The sequence below is a fragment of the Gopherus flavomarginatus genome, chromosome 1 (assembly GCF_025201925.1).
Source record: "Gopherus flavomarginatus isolate rGopFla2 chromosome 1, rGopFla2.mat.asm, whole genome shotgun sequence".
Lineage (NCBI taxonomy): Eukaryota > Metazoa > Chordata > Testudines > Testudinidae > Gopherus > Gopherus flavomarginatus.
In genome coordinates this window covers 361,259,413-361,282,265 of record NC_066617.1, presented here as the reverse complement: position 1 = coordinate 361,282,265, position 22,853 = coordinate 361,259,413, and the positions used below count along the sequence as shown (strand labels likewise).

Here is a 22,853-nt window from a genome sequence, read left to right as displayed (position 1 = left end):
TCTCTGGGCTCCCTAGCTGCTCCCCGCATCCAGCTGCAGGGGACTGCTTGCTCTTCTCCTAATGTCTCTGCCTCTGTTGTTGTGAGGAATGACTGCTTCCTTTGAAGGATTCTTATTTATGTTTCATGGGATTTTGGTTTGCGTTTGGCATTTCATTTATATTGCATGTGTGCTTTATGCATTGCCTCTTGTATTTTTCACATGGAATTTTATTTTCACGATATAGGTTTCAGCATTTGCATTGTTTTAGAAAACCTAAACCCCTTTTCTACTTAATCAGAGCATAGGGTTTGTATGTTTTGCTGTATCTTGAAAGGAGCTGAGGTGAGAAACTTGTCTTGCTGTAGTGCTGGGATTGGGGTTCTTGTTGCTGGGGGATTATTTTTGGTGTTGAGGTTGTGGGGGAGCTGTTGCTAGCAGATGAGATCTGGAGGATTGTTTTGCTTTGAGAGAAGGGGAGGTTTATGGCAGATCCTTTCCTTCACCTCCTCCCTGTCTTTCTCTCTTCCCCTCCCCCATAGCAGAAACTGTTGTTATTTTTTCCCCCCTTTCATGCATGCAACACATTTTTAGATGCATGGATGCTGTTTCTGTTTAAGGCTGCTATGTAGATCATCTTGATCAATGAACATGTTAAATGCCAAGATCTTGTTTTAAAAATCCCATGTTTCTATGGTCAAGTCAGTCCTTTTCTGGGGTTAATGTTTATCACAACAATCCCTCCCCCACCCCCTGCCATGCTGCCAACTATCACTCTGGTTCCCAGGCTATTGAAATCTTAATGCCATAAGGTTCAAAACATACACAAGGTGTATTTATTACTGATGATAAAAAAGGCACAACGTTTCTGAAGTCATACTGTTAAGGAGGGTGACTTTTGATCTGACGTGCTGGCAACTACATGACTGTGTTTAAAGGCATGTTCACAAAACCATTGTAGGAGTGTTTAATCAATGCACGTTTCATGACTGTGTAAATTGTTTTTATTAAATGCTAAATCAGCAACAGATTATTTCTTTCCCCCAACTTCCTTATTTGTTTCAAGCTGAACCTCTTTTATTGTAGACAGGTTTATCCTCAGAGGTTTGGAAGAAGAAAATGTGCATATTTGTTGTTAACAAGCAGAGCACAGCTCTGATGTATGAAATACAGACACTACAGGGTTAACTCCAAACAATATATGGTAAAATCAGTCTTTGGTTAAGTAGATGCATTGGGTTATGTTAACCAAGCAAAACAGGTTTACACATACTGAAAATGTTTAATTTGCATATTCTCATGGACAGATCATAAGGTTAGATGAAGAAAATCAAATATTTTTTTCCACTGAAATGACAGCTAGACCCTACTTAAAATATGTGATCTGTCTTTTTTGTAGGTAAAAGTTACACAAGAGCTAAAAAATATTCAAATTGAACAGATGACAAAACTTCAGGCCAAGCATCAGGGAGAATGTGATCTACTTGAAGATATGAGGTAAGGTTACAGCAAATGCTACCAAATTCCTTTAAGATCTCCTTTTGGAAGAACATTGGGTTACAAAACTCCGGGAACTGACGATGGAATTTCCTCTTGGATTTCCTGCTTTTAGGCTGTTAAAGTTTTGACACAGCTGGAAATTATAACTGGGACTAACACAATACAAATAGTTTTTTCTTCTCTTCAATGGGACAAGTGTACAAATGTGTCATGAACAAATCCAGAAAGTATCGATCTGTTCAGCACTATTTTTCTTTGGGGTAGACTCACAGTTCAAGTGATGTCTCTAGTGTTAAAAACATTTTTAAAAAATACTTTTTTGAAATTACTGATGATTTATAGTTAGCCATAGGAAATTTTAAGGAGCATTCATTACATGAATTTAATTTTTTGTGCAGAAAACATAAGTAAAAGTATTTGCACTAGTACTTATAAAGCACTTTTGTTACATAACCTTGCACATTGAGATCAATAGAAAAGTTCTACATGTTTCATATGGTAGTTTCATTATTTGTCTTTAAATAGTGTGGATGTTTGTCTTTAACATTTATATATGTTATGATCAAAGCAGGGCTAATGGGTACCTGGAATTATGTGGAGAATGAATCACTAAGCCTGTTTAGAAACTCAATTTCTACAGTGGACATGTTGTGAAATATTCAAATGTCATCAGTACACCTATTGCTTTCCTTCTTTTTGTCACCTTGTGCTTCACTCAGTGACTGAAAATCCAGTAAGGTTACTTATCAGTAGAGAGCAAGTGAAGTGCCAGCTCAAAGATTTAACTTCACAAGAGATTAGAATACAGTGAAGTTCGTACAGTTTCAGTTTCTGTCTCCTTACATCCCATGTCAATAAAACTTGTCATATCCAGAATTGCATGCACTTTCCATCTTTGTCTGAACCCTGCCTTCTTTCACTGGTAGTGAAACAAGCTTCTGTATGGGAAAGATCACCACATCCGTTATCTTATGAGTAGTAGCTATACATTATTTGCAAAGTAAATACTGGTTAATGAGTAGCAGATTGGTATGTGAGGACTTTTTTCCTTAGATAGGAACTTCATTTTATTATATCTGCACCTGGAAGTGCTGCTTTAGTTCAGGTTCTGTCAGCATTTCATTTCTAGACCCTTATTTTCAGGGGTTTATAGTTTAGGCATTTGTACTTGATTTCTGCTGAAACATGGCATAAAAATCTCATTGTCTCTGGCTACATAAAAGTTACAAGAGAGCAGGTGAAAGTCTGGATTAAAATGCTTTCTTGAATCAATATAATTTTTAAAATGTTAGTGTTACAAATTAAGAATCTGAATTAAGAGTGGTCACTGAGTGGGCCTTTCCGTCAGTCTTGTTGCAAGCATTTGCTATGTATTATACATTTTGTCTGTAAAAAAACTGTTTTTCAAAAGAACGCTCTTTACCACTTAAGTACAATAGTGTTAAAAAGAAGAACATTTTAAAACTATTTTTTCTGTTCTCTACTCTTATGGTTTACATGCGAGAATGGGAATGAAACTCCTAAAGAGGATACACCTGCCATTCTGTGACTTGACTAATTTTCTGTCTATGTAAGACTTAAATAGGTGGCTTTCCTATAGTATGAAAGTGTGGACTCTGTATTGTCTTCTAAACAGTTGACAGTACAGTGTCTTATTGGAATACATGTGTGAAAACAAACAAACACCACAGATTTTTAAACAGCAAGTTAGTACTCGATCCTTTCACTTATTGATGTCTGGGTTCAATTTTTGATCAGATTTGATGATAAAAAAACTTCATGCATTTGATTCAGCATAATCTCTTAATGGCATTTGGCTGAGTGACATGACCCATACAGCTTTTGCAGTCTTTGCTGAAGAAGAGCCGGTATTAGAATAGCGGGGATGGTGTATGTTTGAGATGAATTTAAGCATGGTGAATAACACACAGTGACTGATGCCTAGCATTTGTGAAGGTTATCAGTGTATGTCCTTCATGAATTTGTCACTCTTCTTCTATCAAATGTCGGGGTTGGGAGCTGGCACTAGAGCTCTGGCAAGTCAAGGTGTAAAATTTGTTGCTGACTCTTATTGTGTGCTTCAGGCACTCCTTAAATTTAGCCACCTTTTCCCTTTCCGCTTATTTTTGACCTCTTCCTCAGAACATTCATTTGCAGCAACATCCTCTATTCTGGTTTTGTGTTTCTTGAGCATTAAAATTTACCATTTTTCCAAGAGTAGAAGTAATTCTTGTACCATTAAATGTGTTTGTGTTACTTTTTCAAATATAAGGCAGTTGAGTGTGCTTTTATAGGGACAATGCCTTTTCTGCATCTCGTGCCATGTATTTGTGATTTCTCGTTTGGAGATGTCGTTAAAAATAGTAATTGAAACTACAGAACTTCAATAGCAAGTGCAAACTATTCAGTTCTTTAGTTATGGCGAGGCTTAGAGAATTACGTTTTTAAATAATTTGGATAGATATCAGTGTTTATTTTAAATCATTTAAAATTATTTGATTTACAATTTCACAATTGCAGGAAATCATGGGGCAGAGTCAGGCTATTTAATGACAGTAGACATTAAGATTCAAAAAGTTAAAGCTTTATAATGAGTAAACCACAAATTGTCAACATCTCATGTCAAAATATACAAAAATATTTTTAAACTGCCAAGTTCTAAAGTAGCATTTTTTCTTTCTTTGCCTATCTGTAAATTTCAGTTGTTATGGATGGAAATATTTTTCCTTGGTTTTGTGTATGTATGTGTATGGTGAAATTGATACCAGTAAAACCTAATCCTTCCAAGCCTGTTAAAGGTATACAGATAGTCCTGTAGTTAGTCAAATAGAAATGGGGAGGCAGAGGCAATGTGAAACGGTGAGCAAAGGATGTGAGGTCAAGGAGACTTTCTCCACAACAGTTTAAAATGCTAAATGCAAGTCCCTGTCTAAAAGATTTTAAAACATTTCAAAACAAATGTGTGTGAACTGGGCAGACCCTGCAGGGGAAGATGGCTGCCTAAACCTGGAGCTGCTGCTCAGCCCTCCTAAAATCTGCTAGCATCTGCTAAACTACAGCACAGTTTTTGTCTCTGGGTGGTTCATCCTGCCTTTAACATCTTAGTAGCAGATGGATCTCATTTTGAACCTGTCTTCCTCCTGGGACTCCCCACAAATCACAAAGAAGCAGAGGCTTTCTGACAGCCTTGTACAGTGTAGCATGGCACCACTCTCAGAGGAGGACTTGATTACACCTGTCTTGGCTCTATAAAATGCTAAAGCAGGTATCAGAAGAACAGATCCTGCTTAGAAAAGTATCAGAGGATATTTCTCAAATAAAAGCCGCTGCTGCAGCACAATAGGTCAGTTTGCAGGGGCTATCCTCCAGGATCAGGGAGGGCTCTATTAGGATCACTGTAGATCCGTGCCTTGAATGGACTCTTGCAATGTATGTTAACTACTTATGCTAAACAATCTGTTACACTTTGTATTCAGCTGACACACTGACTACCTTTCCCAGACCTGTAGGAAAGCTCTGTGCAGCTCAAAAGCTTCTCTTTCACCAACGGAAGTTGGTCCACTAAAAGTCCACCTTGTGTCTCTAATAGACAAGCAACAAAGTCTGATCCAAATTCTACAAGATAGAGTGAATGATTTGGAGAGCTGCTCCAGAAGAAATAATTTGAGTGGTTGTGTTCCCTGAGGATGGGGAGGAAGAGGGAAGTCTAGTAGAATTTTTGTCTAAAATCTTACTTGAGATCCTTCCTTACATCCTGATAGAGAGTAGGACAGAGCAAGCGCCCACTTCTTCCTAACCACCAAACCCTGGGCATTTGTATTAAAATTCCTAAAATACAGTGTGAGAGAATCCATCTTTAAAAGAGCCAGAGAAAAAGGAAAGTGAGCTGGAATGGGCATAAAATAAAGATTTTTCCCACTGCAGCTGGGTCGTAGTTAAAAAAAGAGCCCTGTTCACTATGGCAAGGAAGCAGGCAAAGGAGAAAGGCCTTATCTAATTTTATAGCCTTTCCGGTTATTTTTATGGTCGGGCAGGATGGCCAGCTCGTTAGCTTCTCGAAACTGGGAGAAGCAGCAAACTGCATTGCCTCTGTATAATAAAACATTAACTGTATGTTGCCTTGGGATTTACCTTTGCTATTCAGCAGTTGTTGCCAGGTTGTTGTCACCACCGGTAAAGGGAGAAACACCCACCTCAGCTCTGCATCCCTATATGTGCTATCTTGCCCGTATGTAGAGCAAGGAGGAACCATCAGACACTCAGACTCAAATCGTGCCAATCTTTTTCTAGCAGATCCCCAAGTAGTTTCTGTCTTGTATGATCCTAACCTTTGATGCAAAGATATGTGTGTTTTAGCCCAGAAACCTTTTAAAAACATGCTCCAGATGTTCATCCTTCTTCCCCCTCCTCTCCCTCACCCCATCTCTGCTTTTGTAATGCAGAGGGTTGGGTAATATTCATTTCTTTTGCATTTTACGTGGGGCAAAGAGGATATGTTTGTTTGAGCTGCCCCCCAACCTGATTTTTTTTGTCTCCCACTCTAACTTGAGAGCATTGCTGTCTCACATCTTAGCCTACCTGTCCTATAAGAAAAGACAATCTCTTCTCAACTCCTTGTGCATTTAGCACTTAACCTCTTGCCACTCTGTTTTCTCTTCTCCCTCCTCTTCATCTGAACTCTGTATGACTTTCCCTAGATACCCTTCATTCCGGACTCCTCACCTTCGCCATACCCCTGGGTCTCAGTGGGCATGACATAAGATGCATTTTGGGTTATTTCCCCCCATGAGTACCTGTGGCTAATTTGCTTACGTGTATTTCTGGGACCATAAAAGGAATTGCTTCCCCGTTACATACCTGTGAAAATTATGGCTGCCCTAGGTGACATGAAATTGGATCAGACCCTGGGCAGCTGCAGTATGGCTTTCCAGCTGAATGTTATGTCTAGTTCAAAGACACCCTGGCTCCCACATTGGTTGAGGTATTTACTGCGGCTTTTGATGGAGGCACTCTGCACTCTTTAGTGAATGAAACTCTGATCTCAGTCATGCTTAATCCTGACAGATGCCCCAGAATGTGCTAGCTATCAACCAATATTCTTAATCAACTTTGATATTAAAGTATTGTCTAAAATCCTAGCTGGGCGATTAGAAAAAATAATGAGCACAATACATCTGGGCCAGGTGGGTTTTATACAAAAGAGACATGGGTCAGACAGCGCTCATTGGTTTATCAGTGTGCCATCCTATTACCAAACCTCCTTGAAACCACAGGCTGTTTTGTCACTGAATGCAGAAAAAACCTTCGTCAGAGTTAATTGGAGGTAATTTGTTCTTTGTTCTACAAAAAAATCAGATTTTGTCAATTTTTCATGTCTTGGATTAGACTTTTGTACTCCAATCCTAATTCCTGTGTGTACCCAATAACTACAGCTCCACTTTTTCAGTCTTCACCATGGTTATAGACAGGGCTTTCCCCGTCCACGCAATCTGTTTGATTTTTCCTTAGAGCTACTACCGTACAAATTAGAGTATACCATGAATCCAGGGTCTAAAAATAGTATCCTAAGAAATAAAAATATGTTTATGTAATTGTATATATCAGCCCCCTTCAGGCCATCCCCAGTATATTTTGAACTACTGAATTCTTTGGGAAGATCTCAGCATACAAAATTAATTTGCACAGGTCAGAGGCTCTCAATATCTCTTGAAGGGTGTATAATGTCACCTGCTTAGATAATACCTTTTGGCTGTCAGTAAGTGTAAATCGGGTAGTTGGGAGTCCTCTTTCCTAGAAGATATATAAAAAAGTAAAAGTTAATTTAAATCGTTTTATCACACAGATGATTTTGGAATTACATAGATGGAGGGCCCTTCCTCTGTCCCTTAGGGGCAAAGTTAATATATTAAAGATGAATGTCCTCCAGAGAATTCTATTTGTCCTTAATTCCTTGCAAGTTTATATTCCCTGGCTTCTGTTTTTCCCCCCTCCCCAGAATTAACATTTTTAAAACTTTCTTGTGGGGTATGGGCAATGATCCCAGGTTATCCTTTTAAAAATGCAGCTGCCTATAAAGTCAGGTGACTTTGGTCTATCCAACTTTAGGCTTGATTATATTTCCTCAGTCTTGAGCCAAGTGATACAATGTCTAGCACCCCCAGCACTCAGGCCCTCCAGCCTGTCTGTACATGGAGAAAGCAGTTGTAGCCCCTGCCACTAAAATCTGTTTTAAATAAATAGCAAGGCTATATTATAAATTATTTCCTAGAATGACTTGTCAGTTGCCACTGGGAATAAGCAATTATGTTCTGTTAAATTACCAGCATATAGGATTCACCAAAACCACAGGGCCCTAAATGCACTTGTGTATTGTGTAGAACTGTAGAAATGTCAGGCTGGAGGGGACCTTGAGAGGTCAGCTAGTCCAGTACCTTACACTGAGGCAGGACCAAGTATACCTAGACCATCTCTGACAGGTATTTGTCTAACCCATTCTTACAAACCTCCAATGAGGGGAATTCCACAGTCGTCTTTGGAAGTCTATTCCAGTAGTTAACTATTCTTAGGGCTTGTCTACATCAGAAAGTTGCAGCGCTGGTGAGGGAGTTACAGCGCTGCAACTTAGGAGGTGTACACATCTGCAGGGCACCACCAGCGCTGCAACTCCCTGTTTGCAGCGCTGGCCGTACTCCCGTTTTGTCTCGGGTGTAGAGGATCCAGCGCTGGTGATCCAGCGCTGGTAATCAAGTATAGACACTTACCAGCGCTTTTCTTGACCTCTGTGGAATAAGCAGGTATCCCAGCATACCTGAGGAAGCCTCTGGTAATCAAGCTGGTCTCCTTCCCCGGCTTGCTCTCGCGTTCCCCGAACCCCCGAGCAAGCAGGTCTCCTTCCCTGCGGTTTGCAGGGTGGTTCCGGGAATGCGAGAGCAAACCGGGGAAGGAGACCAGCTTCGCCGCGGTTTGCTCTCGTGTTCCGCGAACCACCGTGCAAACCGCAGGGAAGGAGACCTGCTTGCTCGGGGGTTCGGGGAACGCGAGAGCAAACCGGGGAAGGAGACCAGCTTCGCTGCGGTTTGCTCTCGCGTTCCCCGAACAAGCAGGTCTCCTTCCCTGCGGTTTGCACGGTGGTTCGCGGAACGCGAGAGCAAACCGCGGCGAAGCTGGTCTCCTTTCCCGGTTTGCTCTCGCGTTCCCCGAACCCGAGCAAGCAAGTCTCCTTCCCTGCGGTTTGCAGGGTGATTCGCGGAACGCGAGAGCAAACCGCGGCGAAGCTGGTCTCCTTTCCCGGTTTGCTCTCGCGTTCCCCGAACCCGAGCAAGCAGGTCTCCTTCCCTGCGGTTTGCAGGGTGGTTCGCGGAACGCGAGAGCAAACCGCGGCGAAGCTGGTCTCCTTTCCCGGTTTGCTCTCGCGTTCCCCGAAACCCCTTGAAGCCGCCCAACAGCGCTGCAGTGTGGCCACATCTAACACCACTTGCAGCGCTGGTTGCTGTAAGTGTGGCCACTCTGCAGCGCTGGCCCTATACAGCTGTACTAATACAGCTGTAACAACCAGCGCTGCAAAATTTTAGATGTAGACATGGCCTTATAGTTAGTTTTTTCTTATATGTATCCTAAATCTCTCTTGCTGCAGATTAAGCACATTACTTTTTGTCCTACCATCTATGGACATGGCGAAAAATTGATGGCTGTCTTCTTTATAACAGCCCTTAACATATTTGAAGACTGTTATCAGTTCCCCTTCAGTCTTCTTTTCTAATATTAAACATGCCCAGTTTTTTTTAACCTTTCCTCATAAGTTAGGTTCTCTAAACCTTTTACCATTTTTGCTACTCTCCTGGGCTCCCTCTGGTTTATCAACATGTTTCCTCAAGTGTGGTGCCCAGAATTGGACACAGTACCCTGCTTGAGGCCTTACCGGTGCTGAATAGAGTGGAACAGGTACCTCCCATGTCTTACATATGACACTCCTGTTAATAAACCTCAGAATAGTAACCTTTTGTGCAACTACATAACATTGTTGACTCGTATTCAGTTTGTGATCCATTATAACCCACAGATCCTTTTCAGCAGTAACTGCTGCGTAATCAAGTTATTGCCCATTTTGTGCTTGTGCATTGGATTATTCCTTCATATGTATCATATTTTGCACTTGTCTTTGTTGAATTTAATCTTGTTGATTTCAATCCTCGAATTTGTCAAGGTTGTTTTGAATTCTAGTCCTGTCCTCCAATGTGTTTGCAATCCATCCCAACTTGGTATCCTCTGAAAAGTTTATAAGCATACTGTCCATTTAATTGATAGTACTGGACCAAGGATAGTATTGTCCTTGGACAGATGCTTGCAGGACGCTGCTACTTATGTTTCCCCACTTTGACAGCAAATCATAGATAACTACTCTTTAAGTATGGTCTTTCAATCAGTTTTGCACCTACCTTATAGTAATTTCAACTAGACCATGTTTCCCGAGTTTGCGAATGAGAATTTCCCAGAAATATACTGAAGTATAATATATGAAAACGTTCTTCTCCTCCCATCTCTATCGTCTTCCTTCCTCTGTTCTTGAAGTCTTTCCATCCTTTTCTTTATTCTTCCCTCGCTTACTTAATCTAGCCCACCACTCTTTACTCCATATCCCCGTTAACTCCATTCATAACTTCCTCCGTAATCCATGGTGTTCTTCCTTTCCATATTCTTTAACATCCCCCCCCCTTTTTGCCTCACACAGTATGTTCTCTGTTCCTCCCCTTCTCCAAAATCCATTCTGTAATTCGTCACATTTGCCCTCCATACTGAAAATCCATTCTCCACTTATAATTTCTGCGTGACACAGTTCTATCAGTGTTTCATTTGTGTCCCTTCCCCCAGTTCATCAAATCTTGACCCTGAATTTTTCTGCCATCAATCCAGTTCTGGTCTCCCACACTCGAGTTCACTATTCTTAATGTCCACTCCCCTCCCAATGTTTACCTCAACCAGCTAATATGTGTTAAAGCTACAGGCTACGTTAGGATTTTAACAGTGTGAGCAACCACCTTCCTATGGAGACAGCCTTTGTGTCTGCTTGCTCAACCCGTCCTGGCCAAGAGACTCCTCTTTTGAGCCTTTCCTGCCCTCTTGAGCTCTGTTCTCCCATGTAGAATGCTGCATCTGCTACTGCTGTTGCTCTTTCAGCTCCTCAGTGGACTTTCTTCCATTTGTGGAGTAAAGACTGGTAATCTTCCTCGTGGAGGAGAAGAGAGGAATTCTTGAAAGGGAAAGGGAAGGGTACGTTGGGGGCAGAGAGGTGAAGGATAGCACAGCAGGTGGGATAGGAGATTCTGGGTGGCGGAAAGAGAAGTGGATATTATTGTTAATCATGTTTATTATGCTAGTGCCTAAAGACCAATCAGAAATGGGGTTCCATTGTGCCAGAAACTGTACAAATGGAGCAGACAGTCCCTGCGCCAAAGAGCTTACAATCTAAATAGATAAGACAGATGCAGGCTGGGGCGGGGGGGCGGCGGGAAAAAGATATAGCAAATAGAATGAACAGTGTGATGACAGCGTATGTCATGCTAGTTCTAGAGAAGGAATTGTTTGGGGGTTTTCTGGCTGGGGGCTAAGTAGAAGGAAAGGGAGTAGCTGCAGTCATTCGGTAGTGATGCTACCCTGTAGTGACAGGACTAAGTATGACTGAATATTACAGATCTCAAGAAGATGAATTTACATTTATGACTGCACAGTTATATCTGTAGATGTCTGGTTGCCACTGATATTAACATGGCATTTTATGAATTGAACTGTGTTCTGCTTAATGAAGTTGCGTATAACCTTTTACTGTGAATACACTTCACACTCTCCAGGGAACTCAGCTACACTTCTGTAATCTCTTGGATTGTTGGTAGCTGAGTGATAAGGTTTTTGGCAACTGGGGCTGAGGGTTAAAGCTACTGAAGTAGAAACAAAGTACTAATTACAGCTTCATGTGTATTTTAAACATAGAATATCAAATACAGTAGTTACAACTCAGATCATCTAAAATATTTTGATGTTAGGAAAGTCCAATTGTATAACATACTGTGTTGCAGAACAGAATCTGAGAAAAACATAGGTCTCGAAAAAGCTGCACCTTCTAAACAGAGGTAAGTGCTGTGGGACCCACTATTCAGAGGCAACATGATGGTGACAAGTCCAATGTTTACCAGTCCCCAGTTGTTGGGAAGATGGATGGTGCTGGGATTCCCACTAGGATGATGTTCCCGAATCCTATATGAGGCTCTGTCTTTTGCTTTAGTCTCTGGCTTTTAGGAGTTGATACATTCCTGGAATGACTCCTGGAAAGGAGAAGCAGTTCTTTACCTCTATACACACACTACTGCCCAGAGCCTCCTGGCAAGGAAGAGGGGTTGTCTTCGTTACTCTACTGCTCCTCAAAATTCCTGAGTGCTGCAGCAGGGAGGCTGTATGTATCTCCACTACTTTACTCCATCTCCAGGGTTGTCCTCTCTAGTGAATAGCTTTGTTGCTTGCCTCTGCTCCTCATAGCTTTTTCCAAGCAGCAGCAGAGTGAAATTGACAAGATTCATGTTAGTTTCACTCTGCCCATAGGTTCCAAATAGTATCAGTTTTCTCTATCTTGCTGCTTGGGGAAGTGAGCAACAGCAGAGAAGTGGACCTCATTGACTGTAAACTTGGGAAAACAGTGTTGCTTTGTTTTGCTTGTAGCGCACCATGGGGTGAGAAGATTTATCTTTCTTAATCTGGAAGCTTAGATTCTTTAGCTGTTGATGGCAGTTCTTTCCTCACAAGAGACATTCCTTTTCACTAGTGATGAGTATATGTTGATATTTTTCAAGTTGTGCCTACTTAATACCATTCAGTAGATGCAGCTGCAGCATTGTTCATTTGGTGTTCTAAGATCAAAACACACATCCCCCAGAACCTTTCTTAGAAGGCAGTGTTATTGCTTCTGAATATTCTTGTGCCTAAAGTGCTGCAGAATTTGTGGTCTGGGTATCAGAGTAGCAGCCGGGTTAGTCTGTATCCGCAAAAAGAACAGGAGTACTTGTGGCACCTTAGAGATTAACAAATTCATTTCAGCATGAGCTTTCGTGTGCTGCGGTAGCTCACGAAAGCTCATGCTGAAATAAATTTGTTAGTCTCTAAGGTGCCACAAGTACTCCTGTTCTTTTGGTCTAGGTATGTTATCTATAATTAGACAGTCATTTAATAACATACATTCTTGAAGGAATTAAAGCCTGGTGATGTTTGCACTGGAACTGTTTGAAGGAGGACTGGAATACACTGAAATAATTTTGCCTGCCAGGCATGGAAATCTATGTTTGCAGCCTGCAAAAAAAAGAAAAAAAAGAAAAAAGCTTCAATATAAACATAGCAACAGTGTAGTCATTCAAGCCAATCTTGGCATAGTGAAATGAGCCACAGTCCTTTTAAAATTCTTGTTCTAACCTGGTATAAAGCAGTAATGGATTCCCTGCTTTAATACCGGTACGTATCATTATAATTTTGACTAGTGACAAAGTTCTAGTTAATTCTGGAGTGAATTTATTTTATTTTATTTATTTATTTTATTTATTTTTGGTGATCTGAAGTGGAAACAATAGTACAGTTATGTTTATAGGAGGAAAAAAATAAAATGTATTCTTCTATTTGGATGTGAACTTCAGTTTTTATAAGAGAGCTTTATTTAAATTTAATTCTAGTATGCAGTGTAAATGGGGTTAGGTTAATGACATTTATTTCACTAACAGCTTGCAGGAAAGCTCAATATTTTTCCATTAGTAGCTAGTGAGCAAGACACTTTTAGTCTGCTGTTGTGTTGAGCAATGACTAAACATGACTCAAACTACTAAAGACTGATAATGTTTTGCTATTGGTTATATTTTCAGTCTTGACTAGAAATTACTTCTCCTTAAAAAATTATTGTCCATTCCTTAAGTCATTCATTCTCTTTGGGGTTTAACCTTTATAGGAACTCTAGTAAGACACATTCTTCTTTTTTCCTAAAATATTATTTTGCTAGTTTTCTGGAGCTCTGACTTAGTTTTGTTCTTCATCCAGTGCAGTTGTGCAGAGCCTTCATTATTACGTTATCCACAATAATAATGTGAAGTGCCCTCAAGTGAGCATATTTATTTATTTTGATTTGTGAAAGCTGCTTTGAAGCATTTAATATGGTTTCGGTGCCAGTTACATGAATTAGGATACATAGTACAAATAATGATACAATGCAGAGAAGTATACTTCCTTTTCCCACCACCAATTAAAGGACTTGATCCTGTAAAATGCAAGCACTCTTTCAAAGTACTGAGTATCCTCAGCTCCCACTAGTTTTTATTGGGAGTTGAAGCTGTTCATCACCCTTCCTTTTAACTATCCTTATTATGGGCTCAATCTGGAATTGCACACATGTTTAAGGGAATGAATGAAGGCTGGTTTGATTTCCTGTTTTGGTAGAGATTCTGGTTTGTTTTCCATTTTTTGGATCCTAAGTTGGCAGTGCTCTCAGCTCTTTGCACTTTGTCTACACTAAGGAAATTTTCTAAACAATTCCTGCTGTTGCTTGGGAGACTTAATGTAACTGTTTTTAAACAATGTGTCTACCCTGTTCAAAGCACGTCTAATTGACGTGGTGCTGAAAACGGCTGCTGGAGTTGGAGAGCTGTCAACATTAGAAACAGTGGGAATTTTTTCGTACAGATTCCGTAGTGTAGGTTATGCTACAGGGTTAGAGAAGAAAGACTTTTCTGCACCAGGAAATTTACTTGTAAAATGTGTGATGGTAGCTGAAGCATCTGAAGTGGTGCTGCAAATAGTTCAATGATCAGTGTAGAGAGGACCAGTATGTATTTAGTAGAGTTTCAAGAAATGTGGGTGGATTTTAGGTTGATATAGGTTAATGCAGGCACTTGATGGTCCAATGTGTTGCTATGCTAGAATTTCTTCTAAAATTCGGATTTCTGGCCTGGGTTCAAGTCCAGCTTTAAAATCAAAAGAGAAATTGTGTTTGTCCTTGTCTCTAGTCAGGGCTTGAAAAATCCACATGCCTACTCAATGCTGATGAATGGGAAGCTCGTCCTGGTGAATGAGGGGACCTACATCAAATTCTGCAGAATGCATGGCTTCATGGGAGGGAAAATTCTGGCTTCCTTTAGGAGAACCTTCTGAATATAAACCAATGTTGGGCTGTTTTCTTGAGCCAGCAGACGACCCCAGTGCTACCTCTGCTGCTCCTGCCTTTCCCACTTAGCCACTGAATTAAATGAATTCTGGTCAGTGTTGCCTTTGCTATTCCTAATGGACAATTCAAAGCAGTGTGGACCAACACATGTTCATTTTCATCATCTGAGTCAGATGCCACCAGCAGAAGGTTGATTTTCTGTTTTGGTGGTTCAGGTTCTGTAGTTAGTGCATTGGAGTGTTGCTCTTTTAAGACTTCTGAAAGCATGCTCCACATCCCGTCCCCATCAGCTTTTGGAAGGCACTTCAGATTCTTAAATCTTGAGTCAAGTGCTGTAACTATCTTTAGAAATCACGCATTGGTATCTTCTCTGCGTTTTGTCAAATGTGCAGTGAAAGCGTTCTTAAAATGAACATGTGCTGCGTCATTGTCCGAGACTGCTGTAACTTGAAATATATGGCAGAAGGCGGGTAAAATTGCCAGACACACACAATTCTCTCCCAAGAAGTTCAGTCATAAATTTAATTAATGCATTTTTTTTTAACGAACATAATGCGTGTCCTCTGGAATGGTGACTGAAACATGAAGGGGCATACAAATGTTTAGCATATCTGGCACCTAAATAAATACCTTGCAGTGCTGGATACAAAAGCTCCATACGAACTCCTGTTCTCACTTTCTGGTGACATTGTAAATAAGAAGTGGGAAAACTCAGCTCCCGTAAACAAACTTGTTTATCTTAGCAATTGGCTGTACAAGTAGAACTGAGTGGACTTGCAGGCTCTAAAGTTTTGTAGAAAATGTAGAAAACATCCAAAATATTTAATACATTTAAATTGTTGTTCTATTGTTTAACAGTGCAAGTAAAAATGTGATTAATTTTTAAAATCACAATTAATTGAGTTAATCACGTGAGTTAACTGTGATAAATCGACAGCCTTTGTGAATATATATGTGTATATAGGTATAGTTTTTAACTTGTCACGTGCATAAGTATGTCCAATTTTCCATGGCTTGTCCTCTTCTAGTCATTCTTGGTAACATGAGAAGGACTTTGCATTTCACATTTAAATTCTGAAATGTATGAAAAACGAACTGTAAAACAAAACAGCAAAACCTGAGCAGCTCTCAGCAATAGTGTGGTGCAAAGTTATCCCGGCTAGGTGGCTGCATTTGTTGCAAATATGTTTGGCAATTCATGTCTGCATTATGGTAGCTTTAAAAGGACACTGCCAAGTAGTTTAAGCGATCAATGTAGGTTTTAAAAGTTTAGTATGAAGTTACCAAAGTGAATGTTAGAAATGTTTTTATTAATTTGAAAAAAATGAAAAATGAATATTCACTTGCAATATTTGTAAACCAAATTTTACACATTTATTGCATAAGAAGCTAGAAAGTGAAACTCACTACAGAGCCCAGTCTCTTCTTGTACACGCTGACTGAATTGTGCAAATTAGACATAGTTGCTTAAAAGTTGGATTTTAAAGTTCTTCCAATTTAATACTCTTAAGGTGTTGCTAGTAACCCACGTAAGGATCTTTTAAAATCTTTTATCCTTAGTATTCCTCCTCTTGGTGCCTCTGAGAATGTATCTAGGTCCAGTCTCCACATTCTACAGCGACTTGTTCACACAAAGTCTCTATCCTCCTTCACTCTGTGCAGCAAGAATCCTTTTAATGGGGGAGAAAAAAGGCATCAGTGTTTAATTTTATGAGACTAGCCTGGTCATGCAGAAGACTGGGGAAGATTTATGGTGGTAGAGCCATTATTTATAGCTCATTTCTAGCTCAAATGCCAGATGCAAGTCATTGAAGGATAGTGAATAAAATGTTTTGGCACTTAGGAGCATGTTTAAATACGTATAACACCAAACATAAATTTGTTGTTTATTGGGTCTGGTATATTCTCTGTGCATATCAAAATAAAGAATTTCCCTTGAGAGCAACACATACTTCATTGTGATCTCAATTCAAAAGTATGTTTTTAATGGTCTTTGAGTGTAAGAATTTGTGAATTAAAGAATGCTGTCTGAGAGAGCTTCCTAGCAATGTTTGGCAAAGTCAGGCATATATTAAATATCTTAAAAACATATGTATGAAAAACAAGTGTAAACAAGACTTATGATGTGAGCAAAGTGGTTGTGTATGAGCAGGTTACTGCTTTTTTAGCTGAGCTGGAAGCTGTTGCTGTGTGGGGCCTGGTCTGCGCTACGCATTTAAACCGATTTTAGCAGAGTTAAACCGATTTAACACTGCACCCGTCCACACAATGAGGCCCTTTATATTGATATAAAGGGCTCTTTAAACGGGTTTCTGTACTCCTCCCCGACGAGAGGAGTAGCGCTGAAATCGGTATTACCATATTGGATTAGGGTTAGTGTGGCCGCGAATCGACGGTATTGGCCTCCGGGCGGTATCCCACAGTGCACCACTATGACTGCTCCGGACAGCAATCTGAACTCGGATGCACTGGCCAGGTAGACAGGAAAAGCCCTGCGAACTTTTGAATTACATTTCCTGTTTGGCCAGTGTGGAGAGCTCACCAGCACAGGTGACCACGCAGAGCACATCAGCACAGGTAACAATGCAGTCTCCTGAGAATCGAAAAAGAGCTCCATCATGGACCGCACAGGAGCTACTGGATCTGATCGCTGTATGGGGAGAGGATTCTGTGCTAACAGAACTCTGTTCCAAAAGACGAAATGAAAAAACATTTGAAAAAATTTCCAAGGCCATGGTGGAGAAAGGCCACACCAGGGACTCAGTGCAGTGCAGAGTGAAAGTTAAGGAGCTCAGACAAGCCTCCCAGAAAACCAAAGAAGCAAACGGAAGGTCCGGGGCAGGGCCAAAAACATGCCGCTTCTACGCTGAGCTGCATGCAATTCTAGGGGGGTCCGCCACCACTACCCCACCCCTGTCCGTGGATTCCGAGATGGGGGTGGTAATCTCAGCCATGGCTAAGGATTCTGCGGACGGGGAAGATGAGGAGGAGGAAGAGGAGGACAAGCTTGCAGAGAGCACACAGCACTCCGTTCTCCCCGACAGCCAGGAGCTTTTTCTCACCCTGACGGAATTACCCTCCCAAGCCACTAGCCCAGACAATGAAGCCATGGAAGCGACCTCTGGTGAGTGTACCTTTGTAAATATAAAACATGGTTTAAAAGCAAGCATTTTTTAATGATTGATTTGCCCTGAGGACTTGGGATGCATTCGCGGCCAAAACAGTTATTGGAAAAGTTTGTTAACATGTCTGGGGATGGAGCGGAAATCCTCCAGGAACATCTCCATGAAGCTCTCCTGGAGGTACTCCAAAAGCCTTTGCAGAAGGTTTCTGGGCAAGGCAGCCTTATTCCATCCACCATGGTAGGACACTTGACCACGCCATGCATGTAGCAAGTAGTCTGGTATGATTGCATGACAAAGCCTAGCTACGTATGATCCCGGTGATTGCTGGCATTGAAGCAACATCCGTTCTTTATCTCGCTGTGTTATCCTCAGGAGAGTGATATCGTTCATGGTAATCTAGTTGAAATTCAGGAATTTAATTAAGGGGACAGAGATGACCATTCTTACTGGGCTGTTTTCCAGTTGCTTAAAATAAATCCTTCCTTGCAGGTAGCCAAGCGGGGGAAGTGTGTGTGTGGGGGGGGGAATGGCGCTGACCTTTTTTGCGTTTGGCTAGCAGGGATATTCCCTGCTACCAGCCACGTGGTAGGGGGAGAAAGGGGGTGATTAGCAGTGATCTTCCATGATACCAGCCACGCTGTGAGGGGAGGAGTAAAGCGATCATCCCAGAGAATTGGAGGGGGGTGGTTTCTGCTGCTGCATGTTAACGGGAAAGAAGCAGCACTGAACGGGATTTGCTTGGTATTTGGGAAAGGAGGGCACTGTCTATATGAAGGCTTCAGAAGCCGAAAGGCAATGGCTTACCATGGCCGCATGCAAGCTGAATTCTGCTGCCTGGACCTGCGTCTGTGAGATCTGTAGCACCAGAGCCTCAGGCACTCAATATTATGATGCAGAATGCGACCTTGTAGTGAAATCACATGTGCTATGTAAGGCGAATATTGTTGTTCACTGTGAAAGAGTATAACCATTGTTCTGTAAAATGTATCTTTTTAAATACTTCTCTCCCTTTTTTACCTCCCTCATGCAGCTGCAAATTTTTCAAGCCTCCCTACTCCATCCCAAAGGCTATCTCAGATAAGGCGGAGGAAAAAAGTCGCCAAATGAAATGTTCTCGGAAATCATGGAAGTAACCCGAAATGAAAGAGCTCATCTGAATGAGTGGAAGGACGTGATATCAAATTACAGGAAAGATGCCAGTGAACGTGAGGCTAGGAGGGACGAACGTGAGGAGAGGAGGGACGCTTGAGATGAGAGGTGGCGGCAGGAAAATCAGAGGTGTAGGCAGGAAGATCAGTGGTGCTGGGATGCAACACTGGGGCTGCTTTGTGATCAAACTGACATCCTCCGACGTCTGGTGAAGCTTCAGGAACAGCAGCAGGGTCACAGAGTGCTGGTGCAGCCCCTGCATAACCACACTCAACATGTTCCATATCTTCCTCACCCAGACGTGTAAGAACGCGTGGGGGAAGGCTTCGTGCACCCGCCCACTCCACCCCTGTGGACAGCCAAACCAAAAGGCTGTCATTACTTTGAAATATTTTTAGGGCCTTTTCCTTCCCTCCTATCCTCCTCCCAAACCACACCCGGGATACCTTGTCAGTTCTCTCCCTCTTTTTATAATGACTTTTTAATAAAGAAACATGATTTTTAAACGATAGTGACTTTGTTTCCTTAAGCAAGCTGTAATTGAAGGGGGAGGGTGGGTTGCTTACAGGGAATGAGTCAATCAAGTGGCGGGGGGTTCATCAAGGGGAAACAAACACAACAGTCACACCGTACCCTGGCCCATGATGAAACTCGTTTTCAAAGCTTCTCTGATGTGCACCGCTTCGTGGTGTGCTCTTCTAATCGCCCTGGTATCTGGCTGCATGTAATCAGCGATTAGGTGATTTGTCTCAGCCTCCCACCCCGCCATAAAGGTCTCCCCCTTACTCTCACAGAGATTGTGGAGCACACAGCAAGCAGCAATAACAATGGGGACATTGGTTTGTCTGAGGTCTAAGCGAGTCAGTAATGTGCGCCAGCGCGCCTTTAAACGGCCAAATGCACATTCTACAACCATTCTGCACTTGCTCAGCCTGTAGTTGAACTGCTCCTGACTACTGTCCAGGCTGCCTGTGTATGGCTTCATGAGCCATGGCATCAAGGGGTATGCTGGGTCCCCCAGGATAACTACAGGCATTTCAACATCCCCAACTGTTATTTTCTGGACTGGGAAGTAATTCCCTTGCTGTAGCCGTTTAAACAGAGTAGTGTTCCTGAAGATGCGAGTGTCATGAACCGTGCCTGGCCATTCCACGTGGCTGTTGGTGAAACGTCCCTTGTGATCCACCAGTGCTTGCAGCACCATTGAAAAGTACCCCTTGCGGTTTACATACTGGGTGCTCTGGTGCTCCGGTGCCAAGATAGGGATATGGGTTCCATCTGTCACTCCCCCACAGTTAGGGAATCCCATTGCAGCAAAGCCATCCGCTATGACATGCACATTTCCCAGAGTCACAACCTTTCGTAGCAGCAGCTTAATGATTGCTTTGGCTACTTGCATCACAGCAGCCCCCACAGTAGATTTGCCTACTCCAAATTGATTCCTGACTGACCGGTAGCTGTCTGGCGTTGCAAGCTTCCAGAGGGCTATCACCACTCGCTTCTCAACTGTGAGGGCTGCTCTCATCTTGGTATTATGGCATTTCAGGGCAGGGGAAAGCAAGTCACAAAGTTCCATGAAAGTACCCTTACGCATGCGAAAGTTTCGCAGCTGCTGCGAATCTTCCCAAACCTGCAAAACTATGTGGTCCCACCAGTCTGCTTGTTTCCTGGGCCCAAAATCGGCGTTCAGTGGCTAGAACCTGCCCCATTACCAGCAGGATCTCCAAAGCACAGGGGCCCGCGGTTTGAGAGAAATCTGTGTCCATGTCCTCATCACTCTTGTCGCCGCTCTACCGTAGCCGCCTCCTTCTCGCCTGGCTTTGCAGGTCCTGGTTCAGCATAGACTGCACGATAATGCACGAGGTGTTTACAATGTCCACGATTGCGGTCTTGATCTGAGCAGGATCCATGCTTGCTGTGCTATGGCATTTGCACAGTTCACCCATGAAAAAAAGCTCGAAACGGTTGTCTGCTGCTTTCACGGAGGGAGGGGTGAGGCTGTACCCGGAACCACCTGCAACAATGTTTTTTGCCCCATCAGGCACTGGGATCTCAACCCAGAATTCCAAGGGCGGGGGAGACTGTGGGAACTATGGGATAGCTACGGGATAGCTACCCACAGTGCAATGCTCCGGAAATCGACGCTCGCCTCTGTACATGGACGCACACCGCCGAATTCATGTGTTTTGTGTGGCCGTGTGCACTCGACTTTATACAATCTGTTTTAGAAAACCGGTTTATGTAAAATCGGAATAATCCTGTAGTGTAGACGTACCCTGAGTTAAGGTCTTTTGAGATATACTTTCCTTTTATCTAATTATACTTCATCTTATAATTTATCCTTTTGTTTTATCCAATTGTTTAATAATTCTGTAAGAAGCAGGAGCAATTGCCTGAACTTCACTTCACACTTAGCCTCCCCTCCTTACCACCCTGCAAAATAACCTCCTTAATTCTGGGTAATCTTTTAGATTTTCCTTTCTTTCCCCCAGACTGAGCTATGAACTCAGAACACTTATGTTTTTGAAATATATTGGTATTGCATCGCTTGCTCTATCTGCAGTTGGTCTGGGTATACAGCAATAGGACCTGAACATTTCCAGATTGCTGACCTCTAAATTTCTTTTGCCTATTTTACCTGTGTTGTCATTAATGAAACAAGGTTTTAGAAGACTGGTTTACAGTGGTTATCTCGTTTTAATGTGTTTACTACTTAAAGGATTGCCATTTGTATGGATAACTTTGCATGTGAGTGGAAAAGGTTATCTAAAACAAATAACCTTACTTGACAGCAGGTGTATGCAACAATCTTATGACAGTGATTTCCTTGGCTTTTCCTCCTCCATTTGTTATGTAGCACTCTTGTGGCACTTTATTTCATTGTGTGCCAGATGGTCTGTAGGGGCTGCACAAACTGTGTAACAGCATGTGTGTACACTTTACTTTCAGTTAGTTGTTAGGTGGTTCTACAATTTTCAAATGTGACTTTCAATCATTTATTTAAATAAAAAAGTAAAATGCAATAGGGAAAGGAATAGTCAGAAAAGACACATTCAATCTAAGTAATAAGAACTTAGTAAGCACAAGTCACAAGAGGTTCTGGACCCTATTGTTTTTTAAGTGATTAATCATAACTACTTGAAATACATCAATGCTATTGTTGCATTGAAATATTATCCAGTTTACAGTGACAAGATTACTCAGTCTACTGTATGGGCAGCTACAATAGGCATTAAATATGCTTCAGTAGTACCTTCCTCGACCTCTTTTTAAGGCTGACCTGATTATATTCCTGAATTTTAACCTTGGACCGGCAGGGTCAGCCTCCTCCTTACCCTAGTTTAGGGAGATTCGGATAGAAAAGCAAACCAGTCCTGATATGGTTAAATCAGGTAATAGTTTTATTAAACACTGACAATTACACATAAACACTTACAAGCATGCTATAATTTTAAGGCACGGTAATTCTATCGCTAGAAAAATCCCCCTTTATTTCTTGAGCTTAGTTTCAAGCAGCACAGCAGCCCACTCCCTGAATACGCCCCCGACTTTTACCTGGGGAGTTTGGGGAGTTCTGGCCGGTCACTCCTTCACCTGTTCAAGCCCGACTTCTCCAAGGCCCCACTTGAAAGCTCTAAAACCTGATCAGGCCCTTTTTTGGCAAGTCCTCTTAATCCCTCTGATTCCCGCTGCCCTACGGCTAGTTGTTCAGAGGGTTCAGATTTCCTACCCCCTTTTCTCCCGTCGGCCCGAGAGGAGGTCCGAGATCACAGCCCTGTTGATCCACCTATTCCTGATCTCCCATGGTGGGGATGTGTCAGGTAAGGATTTTCAAGCAGAGTACTGCAACTCAGAATCTCATCCCCCCTCAGGGACAGTCCAGTTGCTCAGACTGGGCAAACAGTGGCTCCAGCTAG

The 22,853-nt window shown here is 42.0% G+C and overlaps 1 protein-coding gene across 1 annotated transcript in view; it reads left to right on the top strand.

The window, feature by feature from the left end:
* Positions 1–22,853, top strand: part of FCHSD2 (FCH and double SH3 domains 2) — a 243,459-nt gene that overhangs the window by 2,209 nt on the left and 218,397 nt on the right. Inside the window, exon 2 of the mRNA XM_050930407.1 lies at positions 1,379–1,476. Within this exon, the coding sequence (XP_050786364.1) occupies positions 1,379–1,476 (98 nt within the window). The remainder of the gene's footprint in view (positions 1–1,378; positions 1,477–22,853) is intronic.